At 44.1% G+C, this 13,443-nt stretch overlaps 1 protein-coding gene across 1 annotated transcript in view; it reads left to right on the top strand.

The window, feature by feature from the left end:
• LOC131570825 (matrix metalloproteinase-14-like) overlaps positions 1 to 13,443 on the top strand; it is a 45,195-nt gene that overhangs the window by 13,787 nt on the left and 17,965 nt on the right. Inside the window, exons 4-7 of the mRNA XM_058823204.1 lie at positions 1,536 to 1,873; positions 4,047 to 4,208; positions 8,201 to 8,346; positions 11,451 to 11,589. Of these exons, the coding sequence (XP_058679187.1) occupies positions 1,536 to 1,873; positions 4,047 to 4,208; positions 8,201 to 8,346; positions 11,451 to 11,589 (785 nt within the window). The remainder of the gene's footprint in view (positions 1 to 1,535; positions 1,874 to 4,046; positions 4,209 to 8,200; positions 8,347 to 11,450; positions 11,590 to 13,443) is intronic.

Genomic DNA, 13,443 nt, shown 5'->3' with positions numbered 1-13,443 from the left:
ATGCGGCAAAAAATGGGGGAGAAAGGGTTAAAAATGGGGGGAAAAAATGGGTTAAAAATGGGGGGAAATGGGAAATGGGGTTACTGGTTTGTACTGGGAGGGACTGGGAGGGACTGGGAGGGGGAAAATGGGGAAAAACAGTGAAAATTGGGTGAAAATCCGTGAAAAAACGGGGAAAATAGGGTGGAAAATGGGGGGGAAAGGGTTAAAAATGGGGGAAAAAAATGGGTTAAAAATGGGGGAAAATGGGAAATGGGGTCACTGGTTTGGACTGGTTTGTACTGGGAGGGGAAAAATGGGGGAAAATGGGGAAAAAACGGGGGAAAAAACAAGGATGAAAGGGTTAAAAATGGGGGGAAAAAAGGGTTAAAAGTGGGGGAAAAAAGGGTTAAAAATGGGGGGGAAATGGTTAAAAATGGGGATTTTGGTTACTGGTTTGTACTGGGAGGGACTGGGAGGGGAAAAAATGGGGGGAAAAGGGTTAAAATGGGGGGAAAAGGGTTAAAATGGGGGGAATGGGGATTTGGGGTCACTGGTTTGTACTGGGAGGGCACCTGGGCACACCTGGGCACACCTGGGCACACCTGGGGTTACCTGTGACACACCTGGGGTTACCTGGGCACACCTGTGACACACCTGGGCACACCTGGGGGTTACCTGGGACACACTTAGGGGTTACCTGGGCACACCTGGGCACACCTGGGCACACCTGTGACACACCTGGGCACACCTGGGCACACCTGGGGTTACCTGTGCACACCTGGGCACACCTGGGCACACCTGGGCACACCTGGGACACACCTGGGCACACCTGGGCACACCTGGGGTTACCTGTGCACACCTGGGCACACCTGGGCACACCTGGGGGTTACCTGGGGCACACCTGGGGTTACCTGGGCACACCTGGGGTTACCTGTGCACACCTGGGGCACACCTGAGGGTTACCTGGGCACACCTGGGGCACACCTGGGGTTACCTGAGGGTTACCTGGGCACACCTGGGCACACCTGGGACACACCTGGGGGTTACCTGGGACACACCTAGGGGTTACCTGGGCACACCTGGGGCACACCTGAGGGTTACCTGGGCACACCTGGGGCACACCTGGGCACACCTGGGGTTACCTGGGCACACCTGGGGTTACCTGGGCACACCTGGGCACACCTGGGGTTACCTGTGCACACCTGGGCACACCTGGGGTTACCTGGGCTCACCTGGGCTCACCTGGGGGTTACCTGGGGCACACCTGGGGCACACCTGGGGCACACCTGGGGTTACCTGAGGGTTACCTGGGCACACCTGGGGTTACCTGGGACACACTTAGGGGTTACCTGGGCACACCTGGGGGTTACCTGTGACACACCTGGGGTTACCTGCGCACACCTGGGCTCACCTGGGGGTTACCTGGGGCACACCTGGGCACACCTGGGCACACCTGGGGCACACCTGGGGTTACCTGGGCACACCTGGGGTTACCTGGGGCACACCTGGGCACACCTGGGGCTCACCCGTGCCCGCCCGTGCCCCGCCCGCAGCATCCAGAACTACACGCCCAAGGTGGGCGAGGCCGCCACGCGCGCCGCCATCCGCCGCGCCCTGCAGGTGTGGGCGTCGGCCGCGCCCGCCCTGCGCTTCCGAGAGGTGCCCTACCCGCGAGGGGGCGTGGCCGCAGCCCAGGGGGGCGGGGCCGGCGCGGAGGGGGGCGTGGCCGACATCATGGTGATGTTCGCCGAGGGTTTCCACGGCGACGCCACGCCCTTCGACGGCCCCGGCGGGTTCCTGGCGCACGCGTACTTCCCCGGGCCGCACATAGGGGGCGACACGCACTTCGACGGCGCCGAGCCCTGGACGCACCGCGGGGACGACCTGAGCGGTGAGGAGACGGGGAGAAAACGGGGAAAATCGGTGAAAAACGGTGAAAAAATGGGGATTTTAGGTGAAAAAATGGGGATTTTAGGTGAAAAAATGGGGATTTTAGGGGGGAAAAATGGGGATTCTAGGGGGAAAAAACGGTGAATAAATGGGGATTTTAGGGTGAAAAATGGGGAAAATAGGGCGGAAAAATGGGGATTTTAGGGGGGAAAAATGGGGATTTTAGGGTGAATAAATGGTGAAAAAATGGGGATTTTAGGTGAAAAAATGGGGAAAATAGGGCGAAAAATGGGGATTTTAGGGGGGGAAAATAGGGAAATTCTTTGGGTGGGAAATGGGGAAATTGGGGGCGACACGCACTGCGACGGCGCCGAGCCCTGGACGCACCGCGGGGACGACCTGAGCGGTGAGGAGACGGGGAGAAAACGGGGAAAATCGGTGAAAAACGGTGAAAAAATGGGGATTTTAGGTGAAAAAATGGGGATTTTAGGTGAAAAAATGGGGATTTTAGGTGAAAAAATGGGGATTTTAGGTGAAAAAATGGGGATTTTAGGTGAAAAAATGGTGAATAAATGGGGATTTTAGAGTGGGAAAATGGGGATTTTAGGGGGAAAAAACGGGGAAAAAATGGGGATTTTTAGGGTGAATAAATGGTGAAAAAATGGGGATTTTAGGGTGGGAAAATGGTGAAGAAATGGGGATTTTAGATGCAAAAAAGGGGAAAATCTTTGGGTGGGAAATGGGGAAATTGGGGCCGACACGCGCTGCGACGGCGCCGAGCCCTGGACGCACCGCGGGGACGACCTGAGCGGTGAGGAAATGGGGAGAAAACGGGGAAAATCGGTGAAAAAATGGGGAAAATAGGGAGGGAAATGGTGAAAAAATAGCAATTTTAAGTGAAAAAATGGGGATTTTAGGTGAAAAAATGGGGAAAATAGGGCGAAAAATGGGGATTTTAGCACGGGAAAATGGGGATTTTAGGGGGGAAAAATGGGGAAAAAAATGGGGATTTTAGGGTGAAAAAATGGCGATTTTAGGTGAAAAAATGGGGAAAATAGGGCGAAAATTGGGGATTTTAGGGGGGAAAAATGGGGATTTTAGGGGGAAAAATGGGGAAAAAATGGGGATTTTTGGGTGAATAAATGGTGAAAAAATGGGGATTTTAGGGGGAAAAATGGGGAAAATAGGGGGAAAAACATTGAATAAAATGGGGATTTTAGGGGCAAAAATGGGGAAAATAGGGGGACAAATGGGGATTTTAGGGGGAAAAAACAGTGAATAAAATGGGGATTTTAGGGTGGAAAAATGGTGGAAAAATGGGGATTTTAGGGCGAAAAATGGGGAAAATAGGGCAAAAAATGGGGATTTTAGGGTGAATAGATGGTGAAAAAATGGGGATTTTAGGGGAAAAAATGGGGAAAAAATGGGGATTTTAGGGTGAAAAAATGGGGATTTTATGGGAAAAATGGTGAAAAAATGGGGATTTTAGGGTGGAAAAAATGGGGAAAAATGGGGATTTTAGGTGAAAAAATGGGGATTTTAGGGGGGAAAATGGGGATTTTAGGGGGAAAAAACAGTGAATAAAATGAGGATTTTAGGGTGGAAAAATGGGGATTTTAGGGTGGAAAAATGGGGAAAATAGGGCAAAAAATGGGGATTTTAGGGTGGAAAAATGGGAGAAAATGGGGATTTTTAGGGTGAATAAATGGTGAAAAAATGGGGATTTCAGGTGAAAAAATGGGGAAAGTAGGGTGAAAAATGGGGAAAATAGGGTGAAAAAATGGGGATTTTAGGGTAAAAAATGGGGATTTTAGGGTGGAAAAATGGCGATTTTAGGATAGAAAAATGGTGAAAAAATGGGGATTTTAGGGTGAATAGATGGTGAAAAACTGGGGATTTTAGGGTGAAAAAATGGGGATTTTAGGTTGGAAAAATGGGGAAAATAGGACGAAAAATGGGGAAACTAGGATGAAAAATGGGGATTTTACGGGTGATAAAACGGTGAAAAAACGGGAATTTTCAGGGTGAAAAAATGGGGCAAATAGGGCGAAAAATGGGGAAAAAAATTTTAAATAATCTGGTGAAATTCGGGTGAAAACCGGGCGGAACTTGGGTTTAAATGGGAGGCTTGGGGTCAACGACCTCTGGTGACCCCGCGGTGACCCCGTTGCCAGGCAACGACCTGTTCCTGGTGGCGGTGCACGAGCTGGGCCACGCCCTGGGCCTGGAACATTCCAGCGACCCCTCGGCCATCATGGCGCCCTTCTACCAATGGATGGACACCGAGCCCTTCCGGCTGCCCGACGACGACCGGCGCGGCATCCAGCGCCTCTACGGCACGCCGGGGGTTAAACCGCGCCGGGACGGGACGGGGGCGAAACGGGGAGAAATCGCCCAAAAATCGGCGCGAAGCCGGGCAAGGGTTGAGCCGGGAGATGGCCAAAAATCGGCCGGAATCGATGCTGGAAATTGGGGGAAAATTGGCCCAAAATCGATGCTGGAAATTGCGCTGGAAATTGGGGGAAAATTGGGCGAAAATTGGCTGAAATCGATGCTGGAAATTGGGGGAAAATTGGCCGAAAATTGGCTGAAATCGATGCTGGAAATTGGGGGAAAATTGGGCGAAAATTGGCTGAAATCGATGCTGGAAATTGGGGGAAAATTGGCCGAAAATTGGCTGGAATCGATGCTGGAAATTGGGGGAAAATTGGCCGAAAATTGGCTGAAATCGATGCTGGAAATTGGGGGAAAATTGGCCCAAAATCGATGCTGGAAATTGCGCTGAAAATTGGGGGAAAATTGGGCGAAAATTGGCTGAAATCGATGCTGGAAATTGGGGGAAAATTGGCCGAAAATTGGCTGAAATCGATGCTGGAAATTGGGGGAAAATTGGCCCAAAATCGATGCTGGAAATCGATGCTGGAAATTGGGGCAAAATTGGCCAAAAATTGGCTGAAATCGATGCTGAAAATTCGGCGGAAATTGGGTGAAAATTGGCTGAAATCGATGCTGGAAATTGGGGGAAAATTGGGCGAAAATTGGCTGAAATCGATGCTGGAAATTGGGGCAAAATTGGGCGAAAATTGGCTGGAATCGATGCTGGAAATTGGGGGAAAATTGGGCGAAAATTGGCTGAAATCGATGCTGGAAATTGGGGGAAATTGGGCGAAAATTGGCTGAAATCGATGCTGGAAATTGGGGGAAAATTGGGCGAAAATTGGCTGAAATTGATGCTGGAAATTGGGGGAAAATTGGCCAAAAATTGGCTGAAATCGATGCTGAAAATCCGGCGGAAATTGGGTGAAAATTGGCTGAAATCGATGCTGGAAATTGGGGGAAAATTGGGCAAAAATTGGCTGAAATCGATGCTGAAAATTGCGCCAAAAATTGGCCGAAAATCAGCTGAAATTCGATGCTGGAAATTGGGGCAAAATTGGGCGAAAATTGGCTGGAATCGATGCTGGAAATTGGGGGAAAATTGGGCGAAAATTGGCTGAAATCGATGCTGAAAATTGGGGGAAAATTGGCCGAAAATTGGCTGAAATCGATGCTGGAAATTGGGGGAAAATTGGCCCAAAATCGATGCTGGAAATTGCGCTGAAAATTGGGGAAAATTGGCCGAAAATTGGCTGAAATCGATGCTGGAAATTGGGGGAAAATTGGCCCAAAATCGATGCTGGAAATTGCGCTGAAAATTGGGGGAAAATTGGCCGAAAATTGGCTGAAATCGATGCTGAAAATTGGGGGAAAATTGGCCCAAAATCGATGCTGGAAATTGCGCTGAAAATTGGGGGAAAATTGGGCGAAAATTGGCTGAAATCGATGCTGGAAATTGGGGGAAAATTGGCTGAAATCGATGCTGGAAATTGGGGGAAAATTGGCCCAAAATCGATGCTGGAAATTGCGCTGAAAATTGGGGGAAAATTGGGCGAAAATTGGCTGAAATCGATGCTGGAAATTGGGGGAAAATTGGCTGAAATCGATGCTGGAAATTGGGGGAAAATTGGCCCAAAATCGATGCTGGAAATTGCGCTGAAAATTGGGGGAAAATTGGCCGAAAATTGGCTGAAATCGATGCTGGAAATTGGGGGAAAATTGGCTGAAAATTGGCTGAAATCGATGCTGAAAATTTGGCGGAAATTGGGTGAAAATTGGCTGGAATCGATGCTGGAAATTGCGCTGAAAGTTGGGGGAAAATTGGGCGAAAATTGGCTGAAATCTGACTGAAAATTGCACCAAAAATTGGGTGAAAATTGGCTGGAATCGATGCGGGAAATTGGGAGAAAATTGGGCGGAAATTAGCTGAAATCGATGCTGAAAATTGCACTGAAAATTGGCCGAAAATCGGCTGGAATCGATGCTGGAAATTGTGCCGAAAATTGGGCGAAAATTGGCTGAAAATTGGCTGAAATCGATGCTGGAAATTGGGGAAAAATTGGCTGGAATCGATGCTGGAAATTGGGGGAAATTGGCTGGAATCGATGCTGGAAATTGCACTGAAAATTGGGGGAAAGTTGGGCGAAAATCGGCTGGAATCGATGCTGGAAATTGCGCCGAAAGTTGGGCAGAAATTGGCTGAAAATCGATGCTGAAAATTGCACTGAAAATTGGCCGAAAATCGGCTGGAATCGATGCTGAAAATTGCGCTGAAAATTGGGCGAAAATTGGGGGAAAATGGGCTGGAATCGATGCTGGAAATTGTGCCGAAAGTTGGGCGAAAATTGGCTGAAAATTGGCTGGAATCGATGCTGGAAATTGGGGGAAAATTGGGCGAAAATTGGCTGGCTTCTGGCTGAAAATTGCACCAAAAATCAGCTGGAATCGATGCTGAAAATTGCGCTGAAAGTTGGGGCAAAATTGGCTGAAATGGATGCTGGAAATTGTGCTGAAAGTTGGGCGAAAATTGGCTGAAAATTGGCTGGAATTGATGCTGGAAATTGTGCCAAAAGTCGGGCGAAAATCGGCTGAAATCGATGCTGAAAATTGGGGGAAAATTGGGCGAAAATTGGCTGAAATCGATGCTGAAAATTGCGCCAAAAATTGGCCGAAAATCAGCTGAAATTCGATGCTGAAATGGGGCGAAAATTGGCCAAAAATCGGCTGCAATCGATGCTGGAAATTGCGCTGGAAATTGGGGGGAAATTGGGCAAAAATCGGCTGGAATCGATGCTGAAAATTGGGAGAAAATTGGCCAAAAATCGGCTGGAATCGATGCTGAAAATTGGGAGAAAATTGGCCAAAAATCGGCTGGAATCGATGCTGAAAATTGCATCAAAAATTGGGGCAAAATTGGCTGAAAATCGATGCTGAAATGGGGCGAAAATTGGCCGAAAATCAGCTGGAATCGATGCTGAAAATTGCGCCGAAAGTTGGGCAAAAATCAGGTGGAATTGATGCTGAAAATTGCACCGAAAATTGGGTGAAAATCAGCTGAAATCGATGCTGAAAATTGGGGGAAATTTGGGCGAAAATTGGCCAAAAATCGGCTGAAATCGATGCTGAAAATTGCGCTGAAATTTGGGCGAAAATCGGCTGGAATCGATGCTGGAAATTGCACTGAAAATTGGGCGGAAATTGGGTGAGAATCAGCTGAAATCGATGCTGGAAATTGGGGGAAAATTGGGCGAAAATTGGCCAAAAATCGGCTGAAATCGATGCTGAAAATTGCGCTGAAATTTGGGCGAAAATTGGCTGAAATCGATGCTGGAAATTGCGCGGAAATATGGCCAAAAATCAGCTGGAATCTGGCTCAAAATTGCACCAAAAATTGGGGTAAAATCGGGCGAAAATTGGCTGAAATCGATGCTGAAAATTGCACCGAAAGTTGGGGCAGAATTGGGGGAAAATTGGCTGAAAATCGATGCTGAAATGGGGCGAAAATTGGGTGAAAATTGGCTGAAATTGATATGAAATGGGACCAAAATTGGATCGAAATTGATGCAGAAATGGGACCAAAATTGGGTGAAAAATTGGGGAAAAATTGGGTGAAAATCGGCTGAAAATCGATGTGAAATGGGACCAAAATTGGCTGAAAATCGATGCAGAAATGGGACCAAAATCGGCTGAAAATCGGGGCAAAATCTTGACTTTTCAATTTGGAATTTGAATTTTTCAATTTCGATGTTTCCGGCTGGGATTTTCCCATTTTGGCTTTTCCAGATTCCATTTTCAACGTCAGCTTTTGATTTTGAGGCCTCCATTTGAATTTCGCCCCAATTTTTTTTTTTCGCAATTTCGCAATTTCGCAATTATGATTTTTTTTTTCGGGTTGGAAAGTCGAGATTTGAATTTTGGATGGTGAAATTTGAATTTTCCGGTCTCTCCTCAGGCTCCGCCTCCGGCCCCGCCCCCCGCCCCTCCCCCACGCCGCGGGCCCCGCCCCTCCCCCCCCCGGGCCCCCCCTTCGGGCCGCGGATTTGCGACGGCGACTTCGACGCGGTGGCGTCGCTGCGCGGGGAGATCTTCGTCTTCAAGGTCAGCAACCGCCGCGGAACCTTCCGGAACGGCCGGGCATTTTTTGGGAAATTTTGGGGAAATTTTGGGGAATTTTTGGGATTTTTTTGGGGGATTTTTGGGGATTTTTTGGGGGATTTTTGGGATTTTTTGGCGATTTTTTTGGCGATTTTTTGGGGAATTTTTGGGGAATTTTTGGGGGGTTTTTGGGGATTTTTTGGGATTTTTGGGGAGATTTTTTGGGATTTTTTAGGGAATTTTTGGAGAATTTTTGGGGATTTTTGGGGGATTTTTGGAGAATTTTTGGGGATTTTTTGGGGTATTTTTGGGAATTCTTGGGGATTTTTGAGGAATTTTTGGGGATTTTTTGGGGAATTTTTGGGATTTTTTGGCGATTTTTTGGGGATTTTTTGGGGTATTTTTTAGGGATTTTTTGGGATTTTTTGGGATTTTTTGTGATTTTTTTGGCGATTTTTGGGCGGTTTTTGGGGATTTTTTGGCGTCGCTGCGCGGGGAGATCTTCGTCTTCAAGGTCAGCAACCGCCGCGGAACCTTCCGGAACGGCGCGGAATATCCGGGGAGTTTGGGGGAAATTTTGGGGAATTTTTGGGATTTTTTTGGGGGATTTTTGGGGATTTTTTGGGAATTTTTGGGATTTTTTGGGGAATTTTGGGGGGGTTTTTGGGGAATTTTTGGGGAATTTTTGGGGGGTTTTTGGGGATTTTTTTGGATTTTTGGGGAGATTTTTTGGGATTTTTTGGGGAATTTTTGGAGAATTTTTGGGGATTTTTGGGGGAATTTTTGGAGAATTTTTGGGGATTTTGGGGGATTTTTGGGAATTCTTGGGGATTTTTGAGGAATTTTTGGGGATTTTTTGGGGAATTTTTGGGATTTTTTGGCGATTTTTTGGGGATTTTTTGGGGTATTTTTTATGGATTTTTTGGGATTTTTTGGGATTTTTTGGGATTTTTTTGGCGATTTTTGGGCGGTTTTTGGGGATTTTTTGGGGATTTTTTGGCGTCGCTGCGCGGGGAGATCTTCGTCTTCAAGGTCAGCAACCGCCGCGGAACCTTCCGGAACGGCCGGGCATTTTTTGGGAAATTTTGGGGAAATTTTGGGGATTTTTTGGGGGATTTTTTGGGGATTTTTTGGGATTTTTTGTGATTTTTTTGGCGATTTTTGGGCGGTTTTTGGGGATTTTTTGGCGTCGCTGCGCGGGGAGATCTTCGTCTTCAAGGTCAGGAACCGCCGCGGAACCTTCCGGAAAGGCCGGGGATTTTTTGGGGAATTTTGGGGAAATTTTGGGGAATTTTTGGGATTTTTTTGGGGGATTTTTGGGGATTTTTTGGGGGATTTTTTGGCGATTTTTTTGGGGATTTTTTGGGGAATTTTTGGGGGAATTTTTAAGGTATTTTTGGGATTTTTTGTGATTTTTTGGGGATTTTTTTGGAGAATTTTTGGAGATTCTTTTGGGGATTTTGGGGGATTTTTGGGGATTCTTGGGGATTTTTGAGGAATTTTTTGGGGATTTTCTAGGGATTTTTTTGGAGATTTTTTTGGATTTTTTAGGGATTTTTGGGGAATTTTTGAGGATTTTTTGGGATTTTTTGGGGAATTTTTCTGGGATTTTTTGGGGTATTTTTTGAAATATTTTGGGATTTTTTTGGGGATTTTTTGTGGGATTTTTTGGAGATGTTTTGGGGTATTTTTTAGGGATTTTTTGGGAGAATTTTTGGCATTTTTTTGATGGGATTTTTGGGGATTTTTTGGGGAATTTTTGGGGATTTTTTGGGGGGATTCTTGGGGATTTTTGAGGAATTTTTGGGGATTTTTTGGGGAATTTTTGGGATTTTTAGGGAATTTTGGGGATTTTTTGGGGGGGATTTTTGGGGAATTTTTGGGATTTTTAGGGAATTTTTGGGATTTTTTGGGGGGGATTTTTGGGGAATTTTTGGGATTTTTTGGGGAATTTTTGGGGGGTTTTTGGGGAATTTTTAGGGAATTTTTGAGGAATTTTTTGGGGATTTTTTTGGAGATTTTTTTGGATTTTTTAGGGATTTTTTGGGGATTTTTGAGGAATTTTTGGGGAACTTCTTGGGATTTTGGGGGTTTTTTTGGGATTTTTTGGGGATTTTTTTGGAGAATTTTTGGCGATTTTTGGGGGGATTTTTGAGGATTTTTCGGGATTTTTTTACGATTTTTTGGGGAGTTTTTGAGGGTTTTTTGGGATTTTTGGGGCGAATTTTTGGGGATTTTTTGGGATTTTTTGGCGATTTTTGGGGGCATTTTTTGGGGAATTTTTGAGGAATTTTTGGGGAATTTTTGGGGGATTTTTTGGGGATTTTTTTGGGGGAAAATTTTGGGATATTTTAGGGAATTTTGGAGGGATTTTTTCCTCCATTTTCCCCCATATTTTCCCCATTTTCCCACCGATTTTCACCATTTTTTCACCGTTTTTTCCCATTTTTTCACCCTTTTTTCCCGTTTTTTCCCATTTTTTCCCGTTTTCCCCAAATCTCTGGCAGGAGCGCTGGTTCTGGCGCGTGCGGGGCTCGTGGGTGATGCCGGGATTCCCCCTCCCCTGGGCGAGAAATTTGGGGAGTTTTGGATGATTTTTGGGGATTTTTTGGGGATTTTTTAGGGATTTTTTTAGGGAATTTTGGGGATTTTTTGGGAATTTTTTTTACGATTTTCTGAGGAATTTTGGGGATTTTTTTGGGAATTATGGGGATTTTTGGGGGATTTTGGGGGGATTTTTTTTGGGATTTTTGGGGGGAATTTTTGGGATTTTTTGGGGGAAATTTTGGGGATTTTTTGGGGATTTTGGGGGCATTTTTTTGGAATTTTGGGGGATTTTTGGTGGATTTTTTTTGTGATTTTTCCGGGAATTTTGGGGATTTTTTGGGGAATTTTGGGATTACTTTACGATTTTTTGGGGGAAAATTTTGGGATATTTTAGGGAATTTTGGGGGGATTTTTTTCCTCCATTTTCCCCCATATTTCCCCCCATATTTTCGCCATTTTCCCACCGATTTTTGCCGTTTTTCCACCGATTTTCGCCGTTTTTTCACCCTTTTTTCCCGTTTTTTCCCATTTTTTCCCGTTTTTCCCCAAATCTCTGGCAGGAGCGCTGGTTCTGGCGCGTGCGGGGCTCGCGGGTGATGCCGGGATTCCCCCTCCCCATCGGCCAATTCTGGCCCGGGCTCCCCCCGAGCATCGACGCCGCCTACGAGAGGAGCGACGGCAAATTCGTCTTCTTCAAAGGTTCGGGCAAAATTCACCACGTTTTGGGGCGTTTTAAATTTTATTGGGCGTTTAATTGGGTTTTATTGGGGTTTTATTGGATTTTATTGGGATTTAATTGGGGTTTAATTGGATTTTATTGGGATTTAATCGGATTTTATTGGGATTTAATTGGATTTTATTGGGATTTAATTGGATTTTATTGGGGTTTAATTCTGTTTTATTGGGGTTTTATTGGGATGTAATTGGATTTTATTGGGATTTAATTGGGTTTTATTGGGATTTGATTGGATTTTATTGGGATTTAATTGGGGTTTGTTGGAGCTTTATTGGATTTTATTGGGATTTTATTGGGATTTATTTGGGTTTTATTGGGGTTTTATTGGATTTTATTGGGAATTTATTGGGGTTTTATTGGATTTTATTGGGATTTAATTGAGATTTAATTGGATTTTATTGGGGTTTAATTCTGTTTCATTGGGGTTTTATTGGGATTTAATTGGGTTTTATTGAGGTTTTATTGGATTTTATTGGGATTTTATTGGGATTTTAATGGGATTTAATTGGATTTTATTGGGATTTAATTGGGATTTAATTGGATTTCATTGGGATTTCATTGGGATTTAATTGGATTTGATTGGGATTTACTTTGGATTTATTGGGATTTAATTGGGATTTCATTGGATTTTATTGGGATTTAATTGAGATTTCATTGGATTTTATTGGATTTAATTGGGTTTTATTGGGATTTTATTGGGATTTATTGGATTTTATTGGGGTTTATTTGGGGCACGAGAGGAGCGACGGCAAATTCGTCTTCTTCAAAGGTGCGCGCAAAATTTGGGGCGTTTTGAAATTTATTGGGCGTTTAATTGGCTTTTATTGGGGTTTAATTGGATTTTATTGGGATTTAATTGGATTTTATTGGGATTTAATTGGATTTTATTGGGATTTAATTGGATTTTATTGGGATTTAATTCTGTTTTATTGGGGTTTTATTGGGATGTAATTGGATTTTATTGGGATTTAATTGGGTTTTATTGGGATTTGATTGGATTTTATTGGGATTTAATTGGGGTTTGTTGGAGCTTTATTGGATTTTATTGGGATTTTATTGGGATTTATTTGGGTTTTATTGGGGTTTTATTGGATTTTATTGGGAATTTATTGGGGTTTTATTGGATTTTATTGGGATTTAATTGAGATTTAATTGGATTTTATTGGGGTTTAATTCTGTTTCATTGGGGTTTTATTGGGATTTAATTGGGTTTTATTGAGGTTTTATTGGATTTTATTGGGATTTTATTGGGATTTTAATGGGATTTAATTGGATTTTATTGGGATTTAATTGGGATTTAATTGGATTTCATTGGGATTTCATTGGGATTTAATTGGATTTCATTGGATTTTATTGGAATTTAATTGGGATTTTATTGCGATTTTGTTGCGATTTAATTTGGATTTGCTGGGATTTAATTGAGATTTAATTGGGATTTCATTGGGATTTAATTGGATTTTGTTGGGGTGTAATTGGATTTAATTAGGACTCTATTGGATATTATTGGGATGTAATTGCGATTTAATTCGATTTAATTGGGGTGTAATCAGATTTAATTAGGACTCTACTGGATATTATTGGGATTTTATTGGGATTTAATTGGATTAATTGGGATTTATTGGATATTATTGAGATTTAATTGGATTTTATTGGGGTTGAATTGTGTTTTATTGGGATTAACTAGGATTTAATTGGATTTTATTGGATTTTATTGGGATTTAAAATTTTGAGGTGAACTTTGGGGTGAATTTTTGGCTGATTTTAGGTGAATTTTGGGCTGAATTTTGGGCTGAATTTGGTCAGTTCTGGGTGAATTT

This window comes from Ammospiza caudacuta, chromosome 39 (genome assembly GCF_027887145.1).
Source record: "Ammospiza caudacuta isolate bAmmCau1 chromosome 39, bAmmCau1.pri, whole genome shotgun sequence".
Lineage (NCBI taxonomy): Eukaryota > Metazoa > Chordata > Aves > Passeriformes > Passerellidae > Ammospiza > Ammospiza caudacuta.
This window is presented reverse-complemented; position numbering and strand designations above follow the sequence as displayed.